We start from the raw sequence: 17141 nt of genomic DNA, 5'->3' as shown, positions 1-17141 counted from the left end.
ACACACGTCACCACTGCATCATCTGCTCACCCAGACTTAACCTCATTGTGCTGTTGTTCTACCATTAATCACCACACTTTAGCAATTCCCTTATTTTTAATCTTTATAAGAAGGGTTTTTCCATTCTTCAACAAAATATTTAATGGACAACAGAGGGAGCTGGCTCCAAGGGTGAGCAGCAAACCTGCAGAAGGGTGAAGTTATGAAAGAGACCACATTTTTATTCCATTCCCCACCTCCCCAGCAAGGAGTGGTGCCATGGGGAGGCTCAGCTCACCTTCCCAGGGGGATCCTACACGAAGATGAGAGCTGGTGGGGAGCAGACACAGCCCTCCTGCAGGCCCTCCTGCACCCACGAGCCCTGGCACCCTACCACAGAAGCAGCCACCCAAAATGTCCTAGAAGGGAAAAATCAGTGAGAACTGTGGTGTGCCATTGATAAATATAATTTTGTAAAAATTAAATACAGTTTTATATATGGGTTTATATTATATATATAATAATGGCAGTCAGACTAGATGATCATTGTATGTCCCTTCCAACAGAGATATTCTATTCTATTTAGATATGTTTATTTTAATATTATGATATTGGTTTATAGGACATACTATTGATTTATTTAATAATATGATGGTATACTATAATATTGTGGCATATTTTAACATAATTATAGCTTTGCATACTAATATTATAATTAGAATATAAGCAGAAAATGCCTTAGAGGCAGGGACAGATGTTCCTCAGGAGAGATCCCACGGTGGGGATGCCACAAATTAGCACCTACCTGGCTCCTTGCAGCCCGTGTCCAGTGCAGTGGGGACGGTGCTGGGACAGATTCCCCCAGCATTCCACACACACCTGCTTGTCCCGGTGCAGCCGGCGGCTCCAGGCTTGCCCACGGCACGGGGGCCCCACCTGCGTCAGGCGGAAATAGCCGCAGTAGCTGGGGAGGGGGGAGCTGGGGAGGGGGGAAGATGTGGGGAGAAAAGAGGGAAAACGGTGGTCAGAAGGTAGGACAGAGGTTGTGGTGGTTTTTTTATGGATTGGGGTATAAGAGGGATGTGGGTTTGGGAGGTGGCAGAGGGGCCTTGGCTGGTGAGGTGAGAAGAGTAATGGCTCTGAGGGGGTGCAGAGGGATCATGGTTTGGAGGGTGGGAAGGATAATGCTTATAGGGGCATGCAAAGGGCCGTGGTTTTGTATGGGGGTGCAACAGGGTCATGGTTTGGGGCAGGGAGGAGAGTAATGGTGGGGGGAAGGAAAAAGGACCGGGATCTGGGGGTTGCAAAGGGGTCATGAATGCAAGGGGGGTGCAGAGGGGTCCCAGCTTTGGGGAGGGGGGCTACAGAGGGGCCCCAACTCCACACATACCCAGAGGGCTCCTCCGGCAGCAGCAGCCCAGCTCTTTGCCAGGGATCTCTCAAGTCCTGGCTGAAGGAGCTGGGCAGTATCTTGGCTACCTCTGGCAGAAGAGCAGCTGTGAGGGGCACGGGGATGATTAAAGACACCCCAGGACGGGCAACGGGGACGGCAGCACATGGGGACGACCACGCAGGAGGGCAGCAGGCAGCCCACGTTACCTTTGGCCGTCCCGCAGGTCGGGTGCTGCCCCAGGCAGCCGCGGCGCTGCTTGAGGTCGGGACAGGGATCCCCTCCGTGCCGGGGCGGGACAGTGACCTGGCGGCTGCGGGCCCTGCTGCCAACCCCGCACGGGGAGCTGCACCCGCTCCACGGCCCCCAGGGCCCCACAGCACAGCCCACCGCTGCCAGGGATGGAGGAGAGGGAAAAAAAAGACTTTCAGTGTCACCAACAACGGAAAGAGCAGAGCAGGGGAGATGAGGCACAGGGGAGGGGGAGAGGGGAGGAAGGACAAGGGCCAGAGTGACCCCAGCAGCCCCTCTTCCCTGACCCCTGCCAGTGCAGGGGCATTGTGAGCTGCTTCCGCAGGGCTTTATCCTTGTGTGCATCGCGCTGAGCTGGACCCGGCTAATCTCCCCGGAGATTAGGAAGGGCTGACTGCGGCAATTGTCCAGGGGGCCGTGGCCGGCGCCTGCCTGCCCAGGTTCGGGTCCCCAGGGCAGGCTGGTTCTGCACTCCCCAAGCCCACGAGCCCTGTCTGGCACCCTCATTGCAGCCCCCGGTTCTCCGGTCCCTGTGCCCCGGTCACTGCCTGTGCCAGTAGCAGAGGCGACACCGGGGCTTGTCCTGCTGGGTCCCACACTGACCACTCAGGCTTGCGGTGACAGCGCTACTATCAGCTGTAGACCAGAGGCCGCCCCTGCGGGCTCTCTCATTGTACTGGGGCCAGCCAGACATTCAGCATGGAAAAAAGGGGACAAATGGGACATTGCTACAAATCCAGCCCAGCCGGCATCCCCAGACACATCCTCTAACCACTCAAAGTACGGGGCTAACAGGTAACAGCAAACACTCGCCACCGAGCACAGCAGCCCAGGCTGGTGTCCCCAGCCGCGGTCCGGCCAGCGCCATCCCCTCGGCCACTCACCGGCACGGCGGCACGTGGCGAGGTAGTCCTGGCAGCAGTCCCCCGTCCTCTGGCAGTACGAGTCGCAGTAGCAGAGAGCCCGGCGGGTGCCGGGGGCCCAGCAGGCGTTGTTCCTGCCGGGGCAGCAGCGGTGCCGGCAGCTGCCCGTGGCACCCACCAGGCAGCCGGTGGCCAGCAGCCAACCCGCCCAGAGCAGCGGGCCCCGCATGGCAGCGGAGCCTGCGAGCCCCGCGGGACGATGGCTCTGCCCCGCACCAGCGCACTCCGGATGAGCAGCGAGGGCTGTGCCGGTGGCCGCGCTGGGAGCTCCGGCCGTGCCGCACCGCCCCCGGGCTGGGCGGGGGGACAAAGCCCGTTCCCTTCTGCTCCACCGCCCCTCGCCGTCCCTTGGCTCCACGGCAGGGCAAGGACTTCATACAATTAACCAGGATTATTAATAAAGCACTGTGCATGAGACAACAGAGCCCTGCCTGGGAGCATCTGTGAATGGGCAGTACTGGGTTGGAGCTGATGCTCCCCCAGGAGCACCATCTCGGCATGATGGGCAGCCCCGTCCCCCCCCCACAGGGCAGGCAGGAGCCACTCACTGCCCACTCAGCACAGCCCGGACGCCAACGCAGCTGCTACAGCCAGACTGATTTTATTCAAATTGCGAATGTAAAACAGAATAATAATTTAAAAAAAATCTAATGCAACCCTCACTGGCTTCAGAGCCAAAAGCCACAGGTAAACCGTGCCCGGGCTTTCCTCCTTCACCCTCCTGTGTTAAGGCTGAGCTCATCGCTGGCTACAAGAGAGACAAGGGACGGGTTGAGCCCTGGCTCTTGCACCCCCAGCTCCCTCAGGGAGAAATTTGGCACAAATCCAATGAGGCGAGCCTGGCACGGGCAGGGCAGGGCTCCAGCCCCACGGCCATGGGTGTTAGTGAGTCAGCGTGAAGCTCCAAAAGCTACGGGATCACCTACGGCGAGAACCGGCAGGAGGGCAGATGCAGGGAATGTGGCAGAAGGAAGGAGTTTGCACCCCTGGCCGAGGGGCCAAGCCTGTGGCGTGGGGCTGCACTGCCTCGCCCCGGCTCGCACACACGCCTCGGCTGTAAACGGCAGGTGAGAGACACCCAGCTCACCCCAACCCCAGCCCACAGGGAGCAGAACCAAAGGCCTGGCTGTATGTGCAATTTTGGGCAAGCCCTGCTCAGCAGCCCAGGGCTGAGCAGGACCCCAGGGATGGGATCGGATGGGATGGGATGTTGCACGCCGGTGGTCTTGGTGCTGGCAGGGAGGGAGGAGGGAGCTTGGGGTCACACCAGGCGGTCACTGCCCTCCCATCCCGGGGGTGCAGGGCTGTTGGGCCCCCTCCCAGAGCTGCTGTGACCCCCCTGGTGGCATCAGCCCCACTGTCAGCTTGTGATGTACAGCTTGACATTGCACCCACAGGGCTCGAGGGGGCTCTCAGCACCTCCAAAACAGCTGCTCCCCAGGCAGTCAGCAGCTCCTGGCTGCTGGGAGCCCCAAGGCCACTGTCCAAAGGACATCTCACCCTGGTTAACCAGCACCCAAAGCTGATGTGGGGCCGGGGGAAAGTGTCACCAAGAGATTGGGGTGGGCATGACCTGGGATGCTGGGGGTTGGGATGGTGGGATGTAGCTCCCTCCCTGCTCCTTTTAGCACACAGCTAGTAATTTAACCTGCTCCAGAGCCTGTTCCTAAAGATAAAGGTGGCCAGGTTTGGGGTGTGCAGGGCAGACCTGGCCCCAGCAGTGCCGCAGGCGGGTGTGGGTTTGGTCTCTGCTCTCCAGCTGCAGCCCTGCGGGGCACAGGAGGCGGGGGCTGCCTGGCCCGGCCCCTCAGTCCGTTTTCCACACTTTGTTGAGGAATTTGACCACCTCATCGTAGATGATGAAGACGATGGCCACGTCAAGACACACACGGCCCAAGCGAGGCACTGTGCCCTTGTAAAACCTGCCAGGGATAGAGAGGGCGGCCATGGGGCTGGGTGCCTCACAGACCCTTCCCTGCCCATCCTCCTCCCAGCCACCACCCCTGCAGAGCTTACGCCAGGGGCCCTTCATGTTTCATGATCTGGTAGGCGCAGTCCCAGGTGTTCTTGTACTTGTGTGCTTCCAGCCCCTGTGGGAAGGAAAGAGCAGGATCAGAGGCCAGAGCCAGGGTTGCATCTGGGAGATTTCATGGGGGAGGCAGAGAGCTGGCAGTGTACCATGAGGAACTGATCTCTCTCCACTGCTGCAGGACATCAGACCCCACAGGGATTGTCCCCACCTCTGTGCAAACACTCCCCATGGATCAGGAGCAATCGCAGACATCTCCCAACCAAACCTCAGTGGCATCACGTTCCTGCCCCAGGGACTGCACGAAACAGCTCCCAGGCAGTGGGTGTCCCCAGGCTGCTGCATGCAGAGCAGTCCCACACTGTGCCCTGGCACCGTACCTGCATCCTGGTCTTCACCACGTCCAAGGGGGTGTTGCCAAAGACACTCGCAGCTCCAGCAAGGGCTCCAAACACCCCTGTTACGAAGGGGTTCATGACCTTGTTGGGATTGTCTCCTGGGAAGGAAGAGAGGTTGAGGGCAGAGTGGTGGTGGGATTCCCGTGTGCATTCCTGAGGGAGCCTGCAAGGAAGGTCCCGGGTCTGGCTGCTTGTGATCAGGGTGCAATGCTGAGCTGGGGACCATCCAGCAGCACCAGCACCAGCCCACGCTGCACCATGGGGCTCAGGGTGAGTGGGAAAGTGATGCTCCAGCACCAGGACCTGTCAGCGCCACAAGCTGGTGCCACCCCACCCTGGTTTTCACTTTCCTCCATTCCAAATGGCTGAGCCATGAGAAATAGGGAGTGTGTGGATGGAAAAAACATCCCAGCTCCCAAAGGCGGCTGGGGAGCCAGAGGCACAGCCAGGGCGGCCTGGGGGACCAAGGGCACCGTACCTTTGTACCAGTTCTTGAGGGAGGTCATGACAAAGAAACGGATGGCCTGGTTTGATCCTTGCTTGAGGATGGTCGCAGTTAGGCCCTGGTAGGTCCCCTTCAGTCCTGCAAGAAGAGGGTGTTGGAGGGGAGACCAGCCTCAAGTGGCAGAGAAAAACCTTACCAGGCCACCTGTCCCAGCCTGTGCCCATCCACCACCTCCCACCCTGTCCCCATAGCAAGGCAGTACTCAGGGGATCAGGGTGCCACTTTCCCGGGACTCACCCTGTTCCCGAATGATCTCCCGGACGCCATGGAAGAAACCACGGTATTTGGGGTTGGGAGAGGTCTGGTCATGGATAAACTTCACCTACGAGGAGATGATGCACTTGTCCTGGCTGAGGTAATGCAATGGCCCCAAAGGGCTGCCGGCTACCTCCTGCCTTACTCCAGGGACGGTCCCAAGGCCAGAGCTGACCCATGCAATCAGGCAACTCTGGGAGACATCATGGGGGAAGCCTGTGCCCATGGCCAGCAATGCCTTTTGCAGAGGAAAACGTGGGAAACTGCCGCTGCAAGCAGTCATGTGGGGCTTACACTCATAAAATGGGTGACAAGATGACTCCTGGGTATGAGGCTCCTCCCTGGAGTGGGGGAGGGGCCAGGGCCACCTGACTTGACCTCCACAGGGCTTTCCAGCATCATACCCTCCCCTACAAAACTGTCTTGAGCAAATACAGACAGCCCTCAGGTCCCCAGATTTGGGCATCCCTGGCTTTTTCCCTCTCCCAGCCCAGCCCAGGGTGCCAAGGCAGGGGACAGGAGCAGCCACAGCCACCCACCTTCACAGTCTCCATGGGGCAGACCACGGCCACGGCCTCAGCCACGCCAGCCCCCAGCCCGCAGATGAGGCCCCGTGTGCTGTCCAGCCGCCCCTGCTCATCTCTCATCTGGTTGCTGAGGAACTCGAACATCCCGAACCTGCAAAGGAGCCACTGTGCCAAGCCCTGGGCACCTGGACGGGGGGCTGCACCCCCCCACTATGGGTCTGTCTCCAGGAGCAGCTGCACACCCTGTGAGAGGACCCTCCCTTGCCTGGGAAACCACCTGGCTTTGGTAAAATGCCAGTGGAGACACCGAGGGCAAAGCCACCCCCTTGTTCACTGCTGTTGGGGGGTCCCCCCCACTCACTCCTTGCCATGGGGGGCACATACCTGACAGCAGCCTTGGGGATGGAGCCATACAACAGCGAGCTGAGCCCCCGGTACAGCCCCCGGATGCCATGGTCACGGACAGTCTGCTTCACACAGTCCCCTGCGCAGAGCACAGCGGTGCCACTGTCACCCACCACACCGAGGACCCCCCACCACTGCCCTGCCAAATCCCCCCAGCACCATCCAGGCTCCCAGGAGCCCCAAACCCAGAGAGGTTGCTCACCAATGCCCTTGTAGCGGGGAGGGTTTGCCTTCTCGTCCAGCTGCAGCTGTGTCTTCACATACTCAGTAGGGAATGTGATGCAGATCTCGATCCCTCCAGCCAGGCCACCTGCATGCGAGAGGAAGGGACCCTGAGGCAGGAGCAGCATTGTGCCCATTCAGTGCCACGTGGCTGCTCCTGGCTCCATGCTGGCTGAGCCTGGGACCTCTGGCAGCCAGGTCTGGGCTGGGACACGATGTCCCTGTCCTCACCAAAACCCTGACAACTCCACACAGCAGCAGGGCCCTGTGCCAACCTGGTGCCTTGCATGGGCATCACTGCCCAGCCATGGCAAGAGCTGTCAAGAAGACTGGGAAAAGGAGTGGGAAAACAGAGCAAAACACTGCACCCATGGCTGTCTATCTGGTGTGTTGCCCCTCAAAGGCACCTCTCCCTCTCTGGCGACTCGCACCCCCAGGTGAGCTGCCAGCGCTGGGATTTATAAACCCAGTGGTGCTGCGGCAGGCCCAGCACCACTCCCCACAGCAGTAGGAGCCCATCTGCAGACCTGGCTATGCCAGCAGGAAGCACAATTATCATCAAGCCTGTCTGGCTGCCCTGGGCTCCCGCAGCGGCGGCTCCTGGGCACTGATTACACCGGCTGCAGCCTCTCCTGATGGCCGGGCAGCAAGGGATGCTGGCTCTCAGCCCTGGGGCTCCCCTCAGCATGGCTGCACCCAGCAGTGCTGGGGGAGCTGGGCTCAGCCCATCCGGCCACGACGGATCACAGGGCGCTTCCTCGCATCAAAGCGCGGCTGGGGCCGCCGAGCAGCGGGAGCCCTTTGTGCCGGCACCAGGAGGAAGCGCGTGGCCGAGCCCCCTCAGGTCTCACAGGGCCAACCCTGCTCAGCCCAGGACAGGGCGCTGCCACTGGGGTCAACACTGCCCTGAGCACCTCCAGGATCTCCCTGCTCCTTGCCCAGGAAGGTGAATCATGCTCCAGCCCACAGGCTGAGGCACAGTGTGGGGTCAGAGGGGCTGCCAGCTCCCAGTCTCCCATACAGCCTCCAGTGGCTCCTCCAGCCTGGCCATGTCCTTGATGTGACTCAGCAGCACCATGGCCCCCACTGCAGCCACCCCAGGCTTGCAGCCCCACCACAGCCCAGGGGACAGCCCAGCAGGGAACACAGTGCCTTTGTGGGAGAGGCTGGGACGGGGTGCAGTGGTTGTTATCCTGCTTTGCAGTGAAGCACAGGCTGGTGCCACAGCTCTGCTTATCAGCACCCCCCAAAGTACTCCCATAAGGGGATGATGATAGGGGACACCACAGCCCATGGCTGCTCCCTGTAACAAGAGCAGGCAGCTCCAACTCCCTGGACAAGCAGACTTTCCCACAAAGTCTTATTTCTTCTGCGCAGCCTCCAGATTTGCAAGAGAGACCCTTGATCTCTCTGGTGTTGCATACAGCTGCCCCCTGCCAGTGCCACTGGCAACTGGCATGTTCCGGAGCACTGCCACCTTCTCTCAGCCCAGTCCTGGAGGGAAGGGAAAAGCAGCCTCCCCACATTCCTTCCAGCAGCTGGGCAGCACCCATCTTAAAGCCTTATGCTGGTTTTCCCCCCAGGCACAAAAAGCACCAGGCTGCACTGTCCTGCCCAGGGAGCCAAGAAGCCAGGCCAGCCTCAACACAGCCGGGACAATGTAAAGCTCAGCTTTGTGCTCGAAGAGCATCCACGGGGACACCGTGGCACTGAGTACCCAAGGCAGGACAGGCCAGCCCAGCCCGGCAGCATCCCGGCCCCGTGGGGACAGGGCATGAGGCCAGCCCAGCTCTGCCACAGCAAACAAAGGCCCCTTGTTTCCCTCTATGTTCCCAGGGGGGCTGAGCTCCAGCCCAGCCCAGCCCAGCCCAGGCAGGCACTTCTCAGGAGGCAGCAATGGGTGACCACTGCCAGCCCTGACGCCTCCGTGGCACCCGCTGCTTTGGGGGCGTGGGAGGAAGCCACAGGGCCAGCTCACAGCACTGCAGCCAGCCAACAGCTCCCCTGGGGCATCACAGGAGGACAGCCACCATCCCCAGGGTCCCCAGAGCACTCCTGCTACCCCCTCAACCCTCTCCTGTCCTTGGCATGTCTGTCAGAGTGGCAGATAGACACTGCTGGCCCCATGGCAGGGGGCTGGCCAAACACTAATTTCTCCTGCAAAGACAAACAGCTCGTGCAGAAGCAGCTGGCAGGCCCCAGAGAGCAGCACGATAAGGAGCAATGTCCTCCAGCTGGGTGCAACAGTCTCCAAAAAGCTGAGCACCAGCTGGCACCTCTCCACACCACTGCACACCACCGTGCCACCAGCCTTGTGCCACCACAGCCACATGAACACTCCAGGTGCTGCCAAGGCCACTCCCTCCCTCCTACACTGCAGAACTGAAGCGCCGGACATTTTAAGCACCATAAATATTTGTTCTCTCTCGGTCCCCAGCACATCCAGGAGCCAGACAGCAGGGAAGCACCCAGGACAAGCAGCAGTCCAGGGGCAACCAGCACCTCAGCTCACAGCAGCCACACCAAATGGTACAGGGAGAGATGCTGCACCTCCTGCAACCTGCTCACAGCCTCAGCAGTCACACTTGTCCATGCAGGGGAGGCAGAGGGTCTGCCCAGCATCCCACAGGAAAGCCATCCACAGGAGCCCAGCAAAGGAACAGCACGTTGTTCCTGGGAACTGGCAGCCTCTGGGGCAATGAGGCTGCCCTAGCCAAGGATGAAGGAGCAGGGCACCCATGCTGCCAGTTCCTCTCCCTGTTCCCCAGTGTTGTTCGGGCCTCAAACCCCATGGGAAGGTGTACAGAGGACTCCACGACTTGCAGCAATTTTAATCCATTTTCTTTTGCCCACAGAGAGACAGGGTGGCACAGGCCACCTGCCCTGCAGCCCCCTGCAAGCAAGACCCATCAGAGGTCCTGCTCTGCTGTCATCTCCTCTCCCCACATACTTTCACTCCAGCAGAAACCTCATTCTATGCAAATAAATCACTCCACTACTCGCGATCAGCAGCTTTGTCCAAACCCCTCCCTCGCCAGGGCTGCGGGGGCTTTGCAACCTGTTTACCCGGACTTTAACCAGCAGCTCCAGCTCTTGCAACACCGCAGAGTCAGCAGGAACAGCAGCACTCAGGAGGTGAAAGAGCACATGGGGCAGCTGAGATGCCGGGCCAAGGCTCTGGCTGTTCGCTGGGTGCAGCAGAGCCAGAGGACAGGGAACGTCCTTCAGGGAAGGTCGCTCTGCCCGGCCCCAGGGAAGGTGCCCTCGGTGGGGCGATCCCACTCCCAGCACTGAGAGTGGCTCCCTGCCTGCAGCAAGCCTGCAAGTGCTCCAGCTGCCAGCTTTCCTGACACTGCAGGCCCAGCAGGAAGGGAGACACGGGAAAAATACCCTGGCATAGTTTTCCCAGAAAAAGTTTAGCTCTCCCCGTCGGAGAGACCAGAGGAGGCCGTCCTTTGAGGACACGCCTGCAGCCCTTGGGCACGGCTGGGGAGAGCTGGCAGGAGGGAGAGCAGAGGGTTTTTTGGGGACAGTGGGAGGGTGCTGCCCCTGTAATGCTCACACAACACGTCATGGCCTCAGCACACGCAGGTTCGGCTTCACACCCCGTCCACAGCAGCTTCTGGGGACACCACTGACCACCCCGACCCAGGGAGCCCAGCTCCAGACCCAGGACAGGGGACAGTGCTGAGGGTGGGAGGATGCAGCTGCGATGGAGAAGACAAGGAGAGCCCCAGGACTGACACAGCCAGCACTGGCACTGTCACCCTCTGCAAACTCCTACCTAGAGGCAGTGCCCCAATGAACATCCACTGCCCTGTCTGGGAGCCACAGAGGGGCAGGAGGTGGCACCGGCCCCTCTGCCACTCCTCCAAGTGGCTGTGCCTGCAAAAGCATCCTGCTCCTGCAGAGAGATGGAGCAGCAGGTCTCTGTGCAGCTCTGATGAGAAGTGAGCACCTGGAGAGCAATTTCAGTCTCTCCATTTTAAGAGTAATTTCACATGCTGACATACCAGCACCTGATTTCCATATAAAAAGCGCCTTTTAACTTCAGATTCATTAGGATCCTTTCAGGCCAGAGGGAATTATTCCTAAGGGTGTGGAAGCAAAGCAGCAGAGCTCTCCTAGGGCCCATGCCTGGAGCTTCTCTGTTCTCCCAGCCGGGTGGCTCAGGATGGTAGGAAGGCACAAACAGGCTTTCAGCAGAAGCTGAGCCCTGAATTCCCCATTCTGGAGGCTCCCAGCCCACGTGCAGAAGGTGCAGCTGGACAGGGTGAGCTGAGCAGCTGACACTGGTGACACAGACCACACACTATGGGCACAAGGGGCAATCCTGCCCAGCTCCTGGATGCTGTGCTTACAGCATGCAGCACTCTCACAAGGGGACTTGGTGCCCTTTCCCATTAGCCAACACAGCTTTTGGAGCTGGGGAAATAAGGAAAAAAAACCCCAAGAACCAAAGACCATCAGGCTGCTACAAACCAGGGAGGCAGAAATGCCCACCAGCAGCTTGCGACAGGTCCCTGCAGCCCAGACGGCTGCCTGCTCCCCACACTGAGGGACCATGCCCCGCTGGCAGCCGTCTAGGCTGCTCTTCACCCATCCATTGCCATAACCCAGCTGGAGGCAGCAGTGGAGCAATCCTGACCCGCCTGCAGCAGTGAAACGGGTTTAGCAGCTCCACCCTCCCGGCACTTCCAACCACGGGCCATCTTGTGAAACTCGGGGCTCAGGAGCAGGCAGGAGCCTCGCTGGGGCTGCAGCTCTCCAGGACAGCTGGCTCTTGCCAGGATTCCAGCACTGCACTCCTCACCCGGGCACCTCCTCTGGCCATGCCTGAGCAGGCAGCCCTTCACCACCCATCTGCAGCCACATCCTTGTGGAAAACCACCACGGCAGCTCTGCCACCAAAAGTCTGACTCAGTGCTGAGATGGGGAAGGCTGCTTCCCCAAACCAGACTGCCAGAAGTTTACCTGTATTTTGGTTAGAAGGGAAAAAACATGTCCTGCAGCAGGTCAGCAGGCTCAGAGGGTGTCTGTCCCCATGCTGGGATTAGGAAGGTCTCCCATCTGACAGGGGCAAGGCCAGTGGGGAGCACAGGGGTTCAGCATGTCCAGCAGTAAACACACACTCACAGCTGTTTTGGTCATGGGAGAGTGCTACAGGCAGGCTGGTGAAGGTCTGACCTCCCCCAGGGATACAGAGAATGGCAAACATGAGAGGTGCCCCTCTGCACCCTGTGCCACTGTGGGTAAACAGCCCCGTGCAAACAGCGCTGCAGATAACGCTATGGATGGGATGAAATAATTTGTCCTGAATCTTACTGGAACTGTCCTGTTTGAACAGGCTGTCCTTTCACAACTCACTCATTCATCACCGCTTTGCATTTACTTCTCAATATGACAATTAATCATTATTACTTTTAAACTTCTCAGCTGTGAGTATGATGGCAGAAGCCATTTCCCTGGGCTCACAGTCACAGCATCCTCTTCCTTTGGTGCTGACTCCACCTTTGGAGACTGCCAGGTTCCTCGTCCTGCTCAAGTCACCTTCTCCCCATTGCCCTGCACACCTCAAGGCCCCAGCTCTATCACTATGAGCTGGCTCCTGGCCAGCCCACCACTTGACTTCAGACACCAACCAAGAGTCAAAAAACTCTCTAAAGACACGCAACAGGGAGCCAGTGTCGGAGCCCAGGGCTGTTGGATGACTCCCTCAGCACAGCCCTGCAGATGGATGAAGGAGCCACTGCCAGGACTGAGAGTTCCCTGGGGACAGGCTCTGATCTCCCAGCCCCCAGCACAGGGGAGTGACTGTGTACCAAGCACTGGATCACAGGGAGAGAGAAGAGATGGCCAGAAAATCAATCCCTGATGTCAAGAGGTGACCTGAGACCTCAGGGCACAAGCAGGAGCCGGGAGGCTACATTGGCATGCACCACACAGGGCTGTCAGAGCTGAGAGATGCTGCAACACCCCCGAGCTGTCAGCTCATGGCGCTCATCGTCTCAGGAAGATGGACGAGTCCTTCCGACCGTTTACATCAACCCAGAGAAAACAGTTGCCTGCAGAATGTCAAGCAGAGCATCAGGCATGTGAAAATCTCAGAAATTTCAGAGCCCAGGGTTAACCCCAGCTCACCCAGAATCCGTTAGACCGAAGGGACACCCCAGTGTGGTTTCCTGGCCCTGGGGCTGACATCCTCCTCCCACCAGGAGCCTTGGGGCTCTTACAGGTTTCCACTGCAGCCCATGAGGGCTCCCAGGCAGCCAGGGACACACTCAAGGCTATCATGGTCCTTGTGCCCCACCCCCAAACAGATGACAGCCAGAGGAGGCAACTGTGGGAGAAACCACAGCCAGGAGTGATGTACTGAGGGCCAGCAGACCTGGCAGGACTGGTTCCCTCCACGCTCACCAGTCCTTCCCCCTGGCTGTGCTTAGCCTCCACCCGGCTCAGCATGAAGGGGGCAACATCCCCTACTCTGCTGTGAGCACCAGGCATCCATCTCAAAACCAGGGAGTGTGCTGGACCACAGCCATTCACAGCAGCACAACCTCCCTCACAGCCTCTCCTGAGAGCAACAGCCCTGGAAATACAGATGGACTTGGGACTTTTGGGAAAGGAGACCTGCTCTGCAAGAGGCAAGTCTCAGCTTTCACACCCAGTCTCCAACTCCTCTCCTCTGCAGGTACAGTATTTCCTAAGAAAGATAATATCAAGGACTAACAAAGAAGAGGAAACTGAAGCTCTAATTACTGCTTTGTTCAGGAGCCTGGACTCCCTGCTGAACCCTGCTTCATGCCCGACTCTCTCTTCAGGCCCTTCTCTCTCCCTGCAGAGTCCCTCTCCCCTGCCCATGCTCCCCCTTGGACTCTGGTGCACATCACTGCTATTTGCCAGTGGTAGCCAACACCAGGGTAGCAGCCACAACCACTGTGAGCTCTTTCCAAATCCAGCACCATGTAGGACAACATCCAGGCGTCCTGCCTCCCTGCCCAGGCAGGATTAGGTGTAGGCAGGAACAACTGTGCAGCAGCCCCGGGTGAGCAGAGGTACCACACAGAGAGCAAGGCAGCTGGGAGCTTCTCCGTGGGAGGGAGCAGACCCCAGGCTTCAAAGCCAGCTAAAACCAGAATAAGGCTGTACTTAACGCTGGCGAAGGCAGGCAGAGCCTTTCATCAATGAGCACTGATAACTTCAAGCGAAGTTCCCAAGGAGGGCAGGGGTGCGAGGGTTTGCCTGCAAATGGCAAAGATCATTTGTGCTGGGCTGGAAACTGCCCACACTGCAGGTTGGCTCGAGCTGACCCAACATGGCATCCAAAAACCCAGCAAAGGGGCACTTTCAGGAATCCCAGAGGTGACTGACAACTGTCCCACCAGCATTCCTGTCTCACCACTTACTGCCTTTATTTCAAGCTCCCCACTGCAGTGTGGCCCTGTGCTGGGAGCACAGCAGATCAGCAGCACACAGCCCTTCAGGATGCTGGTGGGAGGGACAGGAGTCTGGTGGGCTGTTGGAAACCACAGCACAAAATGGGAAAGCTGGCTGTGGGGAGGCTGGAGACATGGCTGGGCTCCTGGCCTGCCTGCTAACAGATTGTTACCCAGCAGAAGAGGTCAAGCTGCCTTCATGTGCTCAGGCCACACACAGCCACAGCAGCACCGGCAGCGTTGTCACTGCAAGGTGAAGTACTGCCTTGGCACACAACAGCTGCTTGGATAAAGGAGAGCCCATTAGCAAATTAATTTTTAACCTTGCATTTTGTCTGCTGCGACAACTGAAGGAGAAGAGCTCTTGGCAGACAGCGCTCTACTTGCATCTCTTCAGAAAAGAGACAACCCCAGCCTGTTGAGGTCTGGGCAGCCGAGGGAGCTGTGCCTCCCTGGCAGAGGATCCCAATTACACACGGGGTCTGGGAGCAGATACACACCCAGGGTGGGATGATGGCTTAACTCCACCAGCACAGGCTGATGAAGCACAGCAGGAATGTTCCATCTTGAGACCTCCAGCTCTCCAGAACGTGGAGCTTTGAAGCATGCACCCCTGTTGTGCAGACAGATGTCAGATGAGAAACTCTGAGAGCATCAGCAAACCCCTTAAAGTCAGCAGAGACAGCCACAAACAGCATTGCATCCCCCAGCAAGGGGCTGGAGGGCTGAGCAGACCAGGGCACAGAGAGTTAACAGCAGCTTTCTCCCATTTCTGTGGTTCTCTAATACAATTAGATGCCACAGAGGCTTGGCTCTGGACTTCTGCCCGTTAACCAATTACTCTGATTACAGCCTGTGAGGAGAAGACCAGCGTCTCAATAGGGTCCTTCTTCTACCTCTGCAGCTTCACATGAACCCAGAAGGCCCCCCCAAGCAGGTGCACATACAGCTTTGTGCTGTACTGCCCAACCTGGCACCTGGCAAAGGCCACAAGCACCATGTCCCTTCCTTTACATCGGGACAGCTTCCAGGCATACCCACAGCAACTCCTCTGGGCAGGGGAGAGCAGAGCAAGTCTGCTGCAACCTCTCTCATGGGACACTGATACTGATAAGCTGGTGATCCTGACTACAGATATACACAAGATCTATGAAAGTATCCTGGTACACTGGTCCAGGCAGTGACAACCTGATGCACTGCATGTGGACAGCAAGTTGTGAAAGACTGGGAAGGGTGGACAAGAAGGAAAGAGCCTGTCCTTCCCATTCCAAAATTGGATTAAATCCCATTTAAAGGACCTTTAAGTCAAGAGGCCTGAAAAAACCAACCCATTTTGAGGTGGGGCAGTGCAGAGGGGCACAGAGCTCTGGAGGAGCCCAGCCTCACCAAAGGGTTCACTTGAGCGAGAAGGCACCCTCTCGTTGGAGACTGCCTCCTCCTTGTGCCCCAGCCCTTTGGCCAGGCAGCCGAGTGATAGCACAGTCCCCTCCCGGAGACGTGACCGTGGGAGGCCTCGGCACCCTTTGCACGCTCCAGCGGCCGCATCCACGCCCGGCAGCTCTCCCGGTGCTGCGAGGGAGGCCGCCCGCCGGGGCGGGGGCAGTACCGGTGGGCAGAGCCGGAGCGGCCGCGGCTCCGCTCCCCGTGCGGGCACAGCCCCGATGCTCCCCGGCCCCGCTACTGGAGGCTGGAGCTCTGCCCTTGAAGGGGAGCGAGGAGTTGGATAGACAAACAAAGGCACAATCGTAGGAGGGGGAACTGGCTGGAAAACACAAAAGCTCTAAACATGCCAATCATGTCGAGGCTGAGATGGCTCATTTCAAAACAAAGACGCTAATCTCCACTCTGGGAATTGTCCTGGGACTGGCAGGAGAAACCAGGGAGCTAATGAACAGCGACAAAGGAGTTTAACAAGCCTGCGACTGTCTTGGACTCCATTCAGCTCAGAGCTCGAAGCAGCCACAAACAGGAGGCAGAGCGTTAACTCTGCAGTTACTGCTGCACTCGGAGCCTATTTTGATCCCATGGAAGCGGTCTGAACTGGACGGGAAAACACGCCCTGATCCATAGGGACTGATGCTGAGGCACAAAGGAGGGACCAAGCAGCCCTCAGAGGAGCTGTATCAGCGCAGCCTGTGAGACACAGCTGGGGCAGGGACAACCGACTGCTGCTGTTGCTGTCCCTTAACACCTTCGGGGGAGCCTGTGGGGTCCTTGCTGCCACCAGCCTCTCCCATCAGTTCCGCTTCCTCCTGCTGAACCCCGCTGAACCCCGCGAACGCCTCTCGCCCCGCGTCATGTCCGAGCCCACGGGCACCTTCCCGGCCGGACCACCGGCTGCAGAAACAGCCTAGCAAGACGTTGCGGTCCCCGCGGACGGGATGAGCCCCGGAGCCAGCGTCCAGGCTCGGGATGCAGCCGCGGGAGCTCTCTGGCTGTGGCCGAAGGGAAACCCCGGTCCAGCGGGGTCGACTTCCGCGGGGAGCGGGAGAGGGGCGGCAGTCCCGGGATGGAGCAGCACCTACGGGAGCGCCGCCGCCCCGGGGCGGGTCCGGCAGCCCCCGCCCAGCCGGATGCCCACGCTGGCAGCGGCGGGGCGAGCCCCGGCCCCGGGAGAGCCTCGGGGGGCCCCTTACCTGCCAGGATGGCCTTGCCGGGGTGCGTGAGCTTGGCCTTGCCGGCGGGGGCGGCGGCGGCCAGACTGCGGGGCGCGGCGGGGGCGGGCATGGCCGCGCTGCTCCGTGGCTCCGGCTGCCCGGCGGCGGCTGCCGAGCCCTATTTCAGAGCCGCGCCCGCGAGGGGCGGCCCCGGCGGCGTCAC

At 59.2% G+C, this 17141-nt stretch overlaps 2 protein-coding genes across 2 annotated transcripts; both read right to left on the bottom strand.

Moving 5' to 3' along the window:
* Positions 1 to 292: 292 nt before the first annotated feature.
* LOC309579867 (somatomedin-B and thrombospondin type-1 domain-containing protein-like) lies at positions 293 to 2713 on the bottom strand (the record flags this gene model as incomplete). Its single annotated transcript, XM_082293421.1, has 5 exons — positions 293 to 398; positions 785 to 958; positions 1370 to 1460; positions 1579 to 1761; positions 2506 to 2713. The coding sequence occupies 5 exons, from the start codon at positions 2711 to 2713 to the stop codon at positions 293 to 295; spliced, it is 762 nt and encodes a 253-aa protein (XP_082149547.1).
* Positions 2714 to 3383: 670 nt separating this feature from the next.
* On the bottom strand, positions 3384 to 17069 carry SLC25A1 (solute carrier family 25 member 1). The gene is made up of 9 exons (XM_082293725.1): positions 16958 to 17069; positions 6866 to 6973; positions 6643 to 6742; positions 6271 to 6409; positions 5714 to 5798; positions 5450 to 5554; positions 4954 to 5069; positions 4561 to 4634; positions 3384 to 4466 (listed from the first exon to the last, which is right to left on the bottom strand). The coding sequence occupies exons 1-9, from the start codon at positions 17046 to 17048 to the stop codon at positions 4352 to 4354; spliced, it is 933 nt and encodes a 310-aa protein (XP_082149851.1). The 5' UTR covers positions 17049 to 17069; the 3' UTR covers positions 3384 to 4351.
* Positions 17070 to 17141: the final 72 nt, after the last annotated feature.

This window comes from Coloeus monedula (genome assembly GCF_965178545.1).
Source record: "Coloeus monedula genome assembly, chromosome: 18".
In the NCBI taxonomy this organism is placed as follows: domain Eukaryota; kingdom Metazoa; phylum Chordata; class Aves; order Passeriformes; family Corvidae; genus Coloeus; species Coloeus monedula.
The sequence above is the reverse complement of the archived record's forward strand: the minus strand, read 5'-3'. Positions and strand labels throughout refer to the sequence as shown.